The sequence below is a fragment of the Salmo salar genome, chromosome 11, assembly GCF_965601325.2.
Source record: "Salmo salar chromosome 11, fSalSal1, whole genome shotgun sequence".
Lineage (NCBI taxonomy): Eukaryota > Metazoa > Chordata > Actinopteri > Salmoniformes > Salmonidae > Salmo > Salmo salar.
This window is the reverse complement of record NC_138301.1, coordinates 39,941,962-39,953,975: the sequence shown is the minus strand read 5'-3', so window position 1 is coordinate 39,953,975 and position 12,014 is coordinate 39,941,962. Positions and strand designations below refer to the sequence as shown.

Genomic DNA, 12,014 nt, shown 5'->3' with positions numbered 1-12,014 from the left:
AGAAGTGAAGAACAGAGGGAAAACACAGTCCTCTCCAGAGAGAAGTGAAAAACAGAGAGAAAACACAGTCCTCTCCAGAGGGAAGGGAAGAACAGAGGGAAAACACAGTCCTCTCCAGAGAGAAGTGAAGAACAGAGGGAAAACACAGTCCTCTCCAGAGAGAAGGGAAGAACAGAGGGAAAACACAGTCCTCTCCAGAGAGAAGGGAAGAACAGAGGGAAAACACAGTCCTCTCCAGAGAGAAGGGAAGAACAGAGGGAAAACACAGTCCTCTCCAGAGGGAAGGGAAGAACAGAGGGAAAACACAGTCCTCTCCAGAGAGAAGGGAAGAACAGAGGGAAAACACAGTCCTCTCCAGAGGGAAGGGAAGAACAGAGGGAAAACACAGTCCTCTCCAGAGGGAAGGGAAGAACAGAGGGAAAACACAGTCCTCTCCAGAGGGAAGGGAAGAACAGAGAGAAAACAGTCCTCTCCAGAGAGAAGGGAAGAACAGAGGGAAAACACAGTCCTCTCCAGAGGGAAGGGAAGAACAGAGGGAAAAAACAGTCCTCTCCAGAGGGAAGGGAAGAACAGAGGGAAAACACAGTCCTCTCCAGAGAGAAGGGAAGAACAGTGAGAAAACACAGTCCTCTCCAGAGAGAAGTGAAGAACAGAGGGAAAACACAGTCCTCTCCAGAGGGAAGGGAAGAACAGAGGGAAAACACAGTCCTCTCCAGAGGGAAGGGAAGAACAGAGGGAAAACACAGTCCTCTCCAGAGAGAAGGGAAGAACAGAGGGAAAACACAGTCCTCTCCAGAGGGAAGGGAAGAACAGAGGGAAAACACAGTCCTCTCCAGAGAGAAGGGAAGAACAGAGGGAAAACACAGTCCTCTCCAGAGGGAAGGGAAGAACAGAGGGAAAACACAGTCCTCTCCAGAGGGAAGTGAAGAACAGAGGGAAAACACAGTCCTCTCCAGAGAGAAGGGAAGAACAGAGGGAAAACACAGTCCTCTCCAGAGGGAAGGGAAGAACAGAGGGAAAACACAGTCCTCTCCAGAGGGAAGGGAAGAACAGAGGGAAAAAACAGTCCTCTCCAGAGGGAAGGGAAGAACAGAGGGAAAACACAGTCCTCTCCAGAGAGAAGTGAAGAACAGAGGGAAAACACAGTCCTCTCCAGAGGGAAGGGAAGAACAGAGGGAAAACACAGTCCTCTAGTAAAAAAAAGGATAGAATAAAAGAAAAGGAAAGAAACAGGGTGACATGCAGTGAATGAGAGGAGCACTGAGGAGCACTGAGGAGCACTGAGGAGCACTGAGGAGCACTGAAGAGGGAAAGATTGAAGCAGGGAAAGTGCTGTTTAGTGGAGTTCTAAAATACGCAATTTCCACTCAGTTTAATTTAGTTAGCGCTTGTCCCTACTTACCTCTCTCTGTTTTTCAATCCCCTCTCCACCCCTTCTCTCTGTATTGTTGATCTTCCACAGTGAGACAGAGAGAATACGTCTGGCCTTGGAGAGGTATGCAACTCTTTATGTCACAAACATTGTCTGCATTAGGAGACATTGAAAACATTCCTCTCGTTCATGTCCACAAACTCTGAGTGCTACAGTATATAAACTAGAACACAAAGACCCTTTTCCTCTCTATCTCATCTCTTGTCATTTTAACAGAAAAATCCTCTCCGCCTCTCTTTCCCCTCTCGTCTCTCTAAAGAATCTAACCTACAGAAAAGGGTTTTGTTAGAATCAAAGCTGAGAGCATTACTGTCCTCGGTTAAATATTACAATACAACGGACAGAGTGTATTCCAGAACTACATGAGTATAACTATGTTCAGAACACTGTGACTAAAGCTATTGTATTTCCTGATTCATCCGTTTACAACAGCAACACCATACTAGTAGAGAGATCCACTGTCCTGATTCATCCGTTTACAGCAGCAACATACTAGTAGAGAGATCCACTGTACTGATTCATCCGTTTACAACAGCAACAACATACTAGTAGAGAGATCCACTATCCTGATTCATCCGTTTACAACAGCAACAACATACTAGTAGAGAGATCCACTGTCCTGATTCATCCGTTTACAGCAGCAACAACATACTAGTAGAGAGATCCACTATCCTGATTCATCCGTTTACAACAGCAACAACATACTAGTAGAGAGATCCACTATCCTGATTCATCCGTTTACAACAGCAACAACATACTAGTAGAGAGATCCACTGTCCTGATTCATCCGTTTACAACAGCAACAACATACTAGTAGAGAGATCCACTATCCTGATTCATCCGTTTACAACAGCAACAACATACTAGTAGAGAGATCCACTGTCCTGATTCATCCGTTTACAACAGCAACAACATACTAGTAGAGAGATCCACTGTCCTGATTCATCCGTTTACAGCAGCCACACAGAGGCAACATACAGTGGCAAGAAAAAGTATTTGAACCCCTTGGAATTATCTGGATTTCTGCATCAATTAGTCATAAAATTAGATCTTCATCTAAGTCACAACAACAGACAAACACAGTCTGCTTTAATAACACACAAATTATTGTATTTTTCTTGTCTATATAGAATACATAATTTAAACATTGATAGTGTAGGTTGGAAAAAGTATGTGAACCCCTAGGCTAATTACTTCTCCAAAAGCTAATTGGAGTCAGGAGTTAACTAACCTGGAGAACAATCCTTGAGACGAGATTGGAGATATTGGTTAGAGCTGCCCTGCCCTATAAAAAGCACATACAAAATTTGAGTTTGCTATTGACAAGAAGCATTGCCTGATGTGAACCATGCCTCGGACAAAAGAGATCTCAGAAGATCCAAGATTAAGAATTGTTGACTAGCATAAAGCTGGAAAGGGTTAAAAAGTATCTCTAAAAGCCTTGGTGTTCATCAGTCCACGGTAAGACAAAATGTTTATAAATGGAGAAAGTTCAGCACTGTTGCTACTCTCTCTAGGAGTGGCCGTCCTGCAAAGATGACTACAAGAGCACAGTGCAGAATGTTCAATGAGGTTAAGAAGAATCTTAGTGTCAGCTAAAGACTTAAAGAAATCTCTGGAACATGCTAACATCTCTGTGGACGAGTCTACGATAAGTAAAACACTAAACAAGAATGGTGTTCATGGGATGACACCACGGAAGAAGCCACTGCTGTCCAAAAAAACATTGCTGCACATCTGAAGGCAGAAGAGCATCTGGATGTTCCACAGCACTACTGGCAAAATATTCTGTGGACAGATGAAACTAAAGTTGAGTTGTTTGGAAGGAACACACAACACTATGTGTGGAGAAAAAAAGGCACAGCACACCAGCATCAAAACCTCATGCCAACTGTAAAGTATGGTGGAGGGAGCGTCATGATTTGGGGCTGCTTTGCTGCCTCAGGGCCTGGACAGCTTGCTATCATCAAGAGAAAAATGAATTCCCAAGTTTATCAAGACATTTTGGACAACGTTAGGCTATCTGTCTGCCAATTGAAGCTCAACAGATGTTGGGTGATGCAACAAGACAACGACCCAAAACAGAGAAGTAAATCAACAACAACTGGGTCAACCAATTATTAAATCCAAGTGTTCGCATACTTTTCCCACCCTGCACTGTGAATGTTTACATGGTGTGTTTAATAAAAAAATGAAAACAAGTAATTGTTTGTGTTATTAGTTTAAGCAGACTGTGTTTGTCTATTGTTGTGATTTAAATGAAGATCAGATTTATATAGAAGTCCAGGTAATTCCAAAGTGTTCACATACTTTTTCTTGCCACTGTACAGGTAAAGAGAGATCCACTGTCCTGATTCATCCCTTTACAACAGCCACACAGAGGTAACATACTAGTAAAGAGATCCACTGTCCTGATTATTCATCCCTTTACAACATCCACACTGAGGTAACATACTAGTAAAGAGAGATCCACTGTCCTGATTCCTTCAGACACAAAGACATCTCTCTCTCTCTTCTTTTCTCCTTTCTCTCCTTTATTTCTCTGGTTTCTTGCATTATTCCCCCTCTTTAAAACATCTCTCCAGGCATCAGTGTTCCTGTCTTTCTTGGCCATGTCTCTCTCACTGTAGTCCTCCTCTTTTCTTGGGTCTCCTCTTCTCTGTGCTAGTTATTGTCAGTTAGAGAACAGGTCTGCTGACGCAGACAGAATAACAGCCTTGTGTTCTGCTCTCAGCCAGTCAATCAGTCACCCAGCCAGCCAGTCATTCAGTCACCAAACCAGCCAGCCAGTCAGTCACCCAGTCAACCAGCCAGTAAGACAGCCAGCCAGTCAATCAGTCACCCAGCCAGCATGTCATTCAGTCACCAAACCAGCCAGCCAGTCAGTCATCCAGTCAACCAGCCAGTAAGACAGTCACCCAGCCAGCCAGCCAGTGTGTCAGTCAACCAGCCAGCCAGCAAACCAGTCACCCAGCCAGCCAATTAATCAACCAGACAGTCAGTCAACCAGCCAGTCAGTCAATCAACTAACCAGCCAGCCAGCCAGTCGCCCAGCCAGCCAGCAAGTCAATCAACAAGCCAGCCAGCCAGCCAGTCAGTCAGTCAGCCAGTCAGCCAGCCAGCCTGTAACTCAGTCAGTCAACCAGCCAGTCAGTCAGCCAGCCAGTGCTCAGTTTAAACCGGATAATGACAGACATTGCGCTCCAAATAACACCAAGCCATTTTCCACTTTGGTGTACATCAATTCACTATTATGACCACAGTCCTCTAATATACACACACACACTTTATGTCTGTCTGTGTTGTCAGATGGAGGGGCTATACAGAACTCTGTCTCCTCACCAGGCTGTATCTCAGCTGACATGACACCGCGGTATACATAGGGCATGGACACTGAGTGGACACACACACACACACACACACACACACACACACACACACTTGTGACAGTGCCCAGCATGAGGTCTGATGGCTCGTGAAGTGTGTGTGTGTGTGTGTGTGGGGGGGGGGATTAGGACCCTTACACCTGGCAGCACAATAGAGAGACAGATTGGCATAGCAGACGGGCACTGTGGCGCCACTCACTCTCTGGCCCTCATTGTCACCCCAGTGGCTCAGAGTGTGTCTCAGGGAGGTGTGGCTCAGAGTGTGTCTCAGGGAGGTGTGGCTCAGAGTGTGTCTCAGGGAGGTGTGGCTCAGAGTGTGCCTCAGGGAGGTGTGGCTCAGAGTGTGTCTCAGGGAGGTGTGTCTCAGGGAGGTGTGTCTCAGGGAGGTGTGGCTCAGAGTGTGTCTCAGGGAGGTGTGTCTCAGGGAGGTGTGGCTCAGAGTGTGTCTCAGAGTGTGTCTCAGGGAGGTGTGGCTCAGGGAGGTGTGGCTCAGGGAGGTGTGGCTCGGAGTGTGTCTCAGGGAGGTGTGGCTCGGAGTGTGTCTCAGGGAGGTGTGGCTCGGAGTGTGTCTCAGGGAGGTGTGGCTCAGAGTGTGTCTCAGGGAGGTGTGGCTCAGAGTGTGCCTCAGGGAGGTGTGGCTCAGAGTGTGTCTCAGGGAGGTGTGTCTCAGGGAGGTGTGGCTCAGAGTGTGTCTCAGGGAGGTGTGGCTCAGAGTGTGTCTCAGGGAGGTGTGGCTCAGAGTGTGCCTCAGGGAGGTGTGGCTCAGAGTGTGTCTCAGGGAGGTGTGTCTCAGGGAGGTGTGGCTCAGAGTGTGTCTCAGGGAGGTGTGGCTCAGAGTGTGTCTCAGGGAGGTGTGGCTCAGAGTGTGTCTCAGGGAGGTGTGGCTCAGGGAGGTGTGGCTCAGGGAGGTGTGGCTCGGAGTGTGTCTCAGGGAGGTGTGGCTCGGAGTGTGTCTCAGGGAGGTGTGGCTCGGAGTGTGTCTCAGGGAGGTGTGGCTCGGAGTGTGTCTCAGGGAGGTGTGGCTCAGAGTGTGTCTCAGGGAGGTGTGGCTCAGAGTGTGCCTCAGGGAGGTGTAGCTCAGAGTGTGTCTCAGGGAGGTGTGTCTCAGGGAGGTGTGGCTCAGAGTGTGTCTCAGGGAGGTGTGGCTCAGAGTGTGTCTCAGGGAGGTGTGGCTCAGAGTGTGTCTCAGGGAGGTGTGGCTCAGAGTGTGTCTCAGGGAGGTGTGGCTCAGGGAGGTGTGGCTCAGGGAGGTGTGGCTCGGAGTGTGTCTCAGGGAGGTGTGGCTCGGAGTGTGTCTCAGGGAGGTGTGGCTCGGAGTGTGTCTCAGGGAGGTGTGGCTCAGAGTGTGTCTCAGGGAGGTGTGGCTCAGAGTGTGTCTCAGGGAGGTGTGGCTCAGAGTGTGTCTCAGGGAGGTGTGTCTCAGGGAGGTGTGGCTCAGAGTGTGTATCAGGGAGGTGTGGCTCAGAGTGTGTCTCAGGGAGGTGTGGCTCAGAGTGTGTCTCAGGGAGGTGTGGCTCAGTGTGTGTCTCAGGGAGGTGTGGCTCAGAGTGTGTCTCAGGGAGGTGTGGCTCAGAGTGTGTCTCAGGGAGGTGTGGCTCAGAGTGTGCCTCAGGGAGGTGTGGCTCAGAATGTGTCTCAGGGAGGTGTGGCTCAGGGGGGTGTGGCTCAGGGAGGTGTGGCTCAGGGAGGTGTGGCTCAGAGTGTGTCTCAGTAAGGTGTGGCTAAGAGTGTGTCTCAGGGAGGTGTGGCTCAGAATGTGTCTCAGGGAGGTGTGGCTCAGGGGGGTGTGGCTCAGGGAGGTGTGGCTCAGAGTGTGTCTCAGGGAGGTGTGGCTCAGAGTGTGTCTCAGTAAGGTGTGGCTCAGAGTGTGTCTCAGGGAGGTGTGGCTCAGAGTGTGTATCAAGGAGGTGTGGCTCAGAGTGTGTCTCAGGGAGGTGTGACTCAGGGAGGTGTGGCTCAGGGAGGTGTGGCTCAGGGAGGTGTGGCTCGGAGTGTGTCTCAGGGAGGTGTGGCTTGGAGTGTGTCTCAGGGAGGTGTGGCTCGGAGTGTGTCTCAGGGAGGTGTGGCTCGGAGTGTGTCTCAGGGAGGTGTGGCTCGGAGTGTGTCTCAGGGAGGTGTGGCTCGGAGTGTGTCTCAGGGAGGTGTGGCTCAGAGTGTGTCTCAGGGAGGTGTGGCTCAGAGTGTGTCTCAGGGAGGTGTGGCTCAGAGTGTGTCTTAGGGAGGTGTGGCTCAGGGAGGTGTGGTTCAGTGTGTCTCAGGGGAGGTGTGGCTCAGGGAGGTGTGGCTCAGAGTGTGTCTCAGGGAGGTGTGGCTCAGGGAGGTGTGGCTCAGAGTGTGTCTCAGGGAGGTGTGGCTCAGAGTGTGTCTCAGGGAGGTGTGGCTCAGGAAGGTGTGGCTCAGAGTGTGTCTCAGGGAGGTGTGGCTCAGAGTGTGTCTCAGGGAGGTGTGGCTCAGAGTGTGTCTCAGGGAGGTGTGGCTCAGGGAGGTGTGGCTCAGAGTGTGTCTCAGGGAGGTGTGGCTCAGGGAGGTGTGGCTCAGAGTGTGTCTCAGGGAGGTGTGGCTCAGGGAGGTGTGGCTCAGAGTGTGTCTCAGGGAGGTGTGGCTCAGGGTGGTGTGGCTCAGTGAGGTGTGGCTCAGAGTCTGGCTCAGGGAGGTGTGGCTCAGGGAGGTGTGGCTCAGGGTGTGTCTCAGGGAGGTGTGGCTCAGGAAGGTGTGGCTCAGAGTGTGTCTCAGGGAGGTGTGGCTCGGAGTGTGTCTCAGTGAGGTGTGGCTCGGAGTGTGTCTCAGGGAGGTGTGGCTCAGGGAGGTGTGTCTCAGGGAGGTGTGGCTCGGAGTGTGTCTCAGGGAGGTGTGGCTCGGAGTGTGTCTCAGGGAGGTGTGGCTCGGAGTGTGTCTCAGGGAGTTGTGGCTCGGAGTGTGTCTCAGGGAGGTGTGGCTCGGAGTGTGTCTCAGGGAGGTGTGGCTCGGATTGTGTCTCAGGGAGGTGTGGCTCAGAGTGTGTCTCAGGGAGGTGTGGCTCAGACTGTGTCTCAGGGAGGTGTGTCTCAGGGAGGTGTGGCTCAGACTGTGTCTCAGGGAGGTGTGTCTCAGGGAGGTGTGGCTCAGGGAGGTGTGGCTCAGAGTGTGTCTCAGGGAGGTGTGTCTCAGGGAGGTGTGTCTCAGAGTGTGTCTCAGGGAGGTGTGTCTCAGGGAGGTGTGGCTCAGAGTGTGTCTCAGGGAGGTGTGGCTCAGATTTTGTCTCAGGGAGGTGTCTCAGGGAGGTGTGTGCAGATCATGCGTGTGTGAATGTTAATTTATCTTTTCATATCAGAATTGTATGCTAAAATTAGAACACCTACTCATTCAAGGGGCTTTCTTTATTTTTACTATTTTCTACATTGTAGAATAATAGTGAAGACATCAAAACTAAGAAATAACTCATATGGAATCATGTAGAACCAAAAAAGTGTTAAACAAATCAAAATATATTTAATATTTGAGATTCTTCAAATAGCCACCCTTTACCTTGATGACAGCTTAGCACACTCTTGGCATTCTCTCAACCAGTCACTCTGGAATGCAGTTCAATTAACAGGTGTGCCTTCTTAAAAGTTAATTTGTCAAATGTATTTCCTTGTTAATGCGTTTGAGCCAATCAGTTGTGTTGTGACAAGGTAAGGGGGTGTATAAAGAAGACAGCCCTATTTGGTAAAAGACCAAGTCCATATTATGGCAAGAACAGCTCAAATAAGCAAAGAGAAACGACAGTTCATCATTACTTTAAGACATGAACGTCAGTCAATACGGAACATTTCAAGAACTTTGAAAGTTTCTTCAACTGTAGTCGCAAAAACCATGAAGTGCTATGATGAAACTGGCTCTCATGAGGACCGCCACAGGAAAGGAAGACCCAGTTACCTCTGCTGCAGAGGATAAGTTCATTAGAGTTACCAGCCTCAGAAATTGTTGCCCAAATAAATGCTTCACAGAGTTCAAGTAACAGACACATCTCAACATCAACTGTTCAGAGGAGACTGTGTGAATCAGGCCTTCATGGTCAAATTGCTGCAAAGAAACCACTACTAAAGGACACCAATAAGAAGAAGAAATTTGCTTGCAGCCAAGAAACATGAGCAATGGACATTAGACCGGTGGAAAATTGTCCTTTGGTCTGAAGTCCAAATTTGAGATTTTTGGTTCCAACCGCTGTGTCTTTGTGAGATGCGGTGTGGGTGAACGGATTATCTCCGCATGTGTGTTTCCCACCGTAAAGCATGGAGGAGGAGGTGTGGAGGTGTGGAGGTGCTTTGCTGGTGACACTGTCTGTGATTTACAGAGGTTGAACAAAGAATTGAAGGAAGGGGTGCCAATAATTGTGGCAGACATATTTGAGAAAAATATTTGTTTTATGTTTAGAATTTATTTTTTCTTTCAATTATTTTCCTTTAATTAAAAGCCTGTTCTGCTCATATTTACCAGGGGTGCCAATATTAGTGAAGGGCACTGTACAGTATTTAGAATTCAAGGCACATGTAACCAGCATGGCTACCACGGCATTCTGCAGGGATATACCATCCCATCTGGTTTCGGCTTAGTGGGACTATCATTTGTTTTTCAACAGGACAATGACCCAACACAACTCCAGGCTGTGTAAGGGCTATTTTACCAAGAAGGAGAGTGATGGAGTGCTGCATCAGATGACCTGGCCTCCACAATCACTCAACCGCAACACAATTGAGATGGTTTGGGATGAGTTGGCCCGCAGAGTGAAGGAAAAGCAGCCAACCAGTGCTTTGCATATGTGGGAACAACTTCAAGACTGTTGGAAAAGCCTTCCAGGTGAAGCTGGTTGAGAGAATGCCAAGAGTGTGTAAAGCTGTCATCAAGGCAAAGGGTGGCTATTTGAAGAAGCTCAAATAAAAAATATATTTTGATTTGTTTAACACATTTTGGGTTACTACATAATTCCATATGCGTTATTTCATAGTTTTGATGTCTTCACTATTATTCTACAATGTAGAAAATAGTTTAAAAAAAAGAAAAACCCTTGGGTCAGGGGTTAACTGTGCAGTGTGTGTTAGGTCACAGGGGTTAAACTGGGTACTTAGGCCACCAGTCAGGGTAGCTGACACCATTGTGTGTCTGTCACTGTCACTGTTCGTCCTTCCGTGTGTTTGAGTTTGATTTCATGTGTGTGTACAAACGAGTGTGTGCATATGTGTGTATAAATATGAGTGAGAAAATGTGGAAACTTACACGTCCCCTTGGGAATGTGGGTACTGTACGCCTCTCTCTCTCTCTCTCTCTCTCTCCGTGAGTGTGTGTGTGTGTGTGTGTGTGTGTGTGTGTGTGTGTGTGTGTGTGTGTGTGTGTGTGTGTGTGTGTGTGTGTGTGTGTGTGTATATGCATGCATCATGTATGTGTGTGTACTGTACCTAGCCAGTCGTTGAACTTCTTGACCTCAGAGGGCAGGCCCAGCTCAGTGAAGTCTCCCGTGTGGAGCAGCACGTCACCATAGGGCATCTGGATCCCATCTGTACGGGAGTGTGTGTCCGACACACACACAAACCGCGTGTGTCCTGCTGGCTTAGGAGTGTCATACAGGGTAGGGTCCACCCTGAGAGAGACAGAGAAAGACAGAGAGAGACAGAGAGAGAGAGAGACAGAGAGAGACAGAGAGAGACAGAGACAGAGAGAGACAGAAAGAGACAGAGAGAGAAAGAGACAGACAGAGAATATTAAAGAGGAAAGAAAGAGGGAAAGAGAAAATATAGAGAATAGAGCTGTAGTCAGAGACACATCCTGTCCTACAGTAGCTGTATTCAGAGACACATCCTGTCCTACAGTAGCTGTATTCAGAGACACATCCTGTCCTACAGTAGCTGTATTCAGAGACACATCCTGTCCTACAGTAGCTGTATTCCTCAGAGACACATCCTGTCCTACAGTAGCTGTATTCAGAGACACATCCTGTCCTACAGTAGCTGTATTCAGAGACACATCCTGTCCTACAGTAGCTGTATTCAGAGACACATCCTGTCCTACAGTAGCTGTATTCCTCAGAGACACATCCTGTCCTACAGTAGCTGTATTCCTCAGAGACACATCCTGTCCTACAGTAGCTGTATTCCTCAGAGACACATCCTGTCCGACAGCAGTTGTATTCAGAGACACATCCTGTCCTACAGTAGCTGTATTCAGAGACACATCCTGTCCTACAGTAGCTGTATTCAGAGACACATCCTGTCCTACAGTAGCTGTATTCCTCAAAGACACATCCTGTCCTACAGAAGCTGTATTCAGAGACACATCCTGTCCTACAGTAGCTGTAGTCAGAGACACATCCTGTCCTACAGTCGCTGTAGTCAGAGACACATCCTGTCCTACAGTAGCTGTAGTCAGAGACACATCCTGTCATACAGTAGCTGTATTCAGAGACACATCCTGTCATTCAATAGCTGTAGTCAGAGACACATCCTGTCCTACAGTAGCTGTATTCCTCAGAGACACATCCTGTCCTACAGTAGCTGTATTCAGAGACATATCCTGTCCTAAAGTAGCTGTATTCAGAGACACATCCTGTCCTACAGTAGCTGTATTCAGAGACACATCCTGTCATACAGAGCTGTATTCAGAGACACACCCTGTCCTACAGTAGCCATATTCCTCAGAGACACATCCTGTCCTACAGTAGCTGTATTCAGAGACACATCCTGTCCTACAGTAGCTATATTCCCCAGAGACACATCATGTCCTACAGTAGCTGTATTCAGAGACACATCCTGTCCTACAGTAGCTGTAATCAGAGACACATCCTGTCCTACAGTAGCTGTATTCCACAGAGACACATCCTGTCCTACAGTAGCCGTATTCCTCAGAGACACATCCTGTCCTACAGTAGCTGTATTCCTCAGAGACACATCCTGTCCTACAGTAGCTGTATTCCACAGAGAAACATCCTGTCCTACAGTAGCTGTATTCATCAGAGACACATCCTGTCCTACAGTAGCTGTATTCCTCAGAGACACATCCTGTCCTACAGTAGCTGTATTCCTCAGAGACACATCCTGTCCTACAGTAGCTGTATTCCTCAGAGGCACATCCTGTCCTACAGTAGCTGTATTCAGAGACACATCCTGTCCTACAGTAGCTGTATTCCTCAGAGACACATCCTGTCCTACAGTAGCTGTATTCCTCAGAGAGACATCCTGTCCTAC

At 48.5% G+C, this 12,014-nt stretch overlaps 1 protein-coding gene across 1 annotated transcript in view; it reads right to left on the bottom strand.

Moving 5' to 3' along the window:
• The window catches only part of LOC106594589 (metallophosphoesterase MPPED2), a 214,708-nt gene that overhangs the window by 118,049 nt on the left and 84,645 nt on the right, over positions 1–12,014 (bottom strand). Inside the window, exon 3 of the mRNA XM_082957908.1 lies at positions 10,233–10,414. Within this exon, the coding sequence (XP_082814034.1) occupies positions 10,233–10,414 (182 nt within the window). The remainder of the gene's footprint in view (positions 1–10,232; positions 10,415–12,014) is intronic.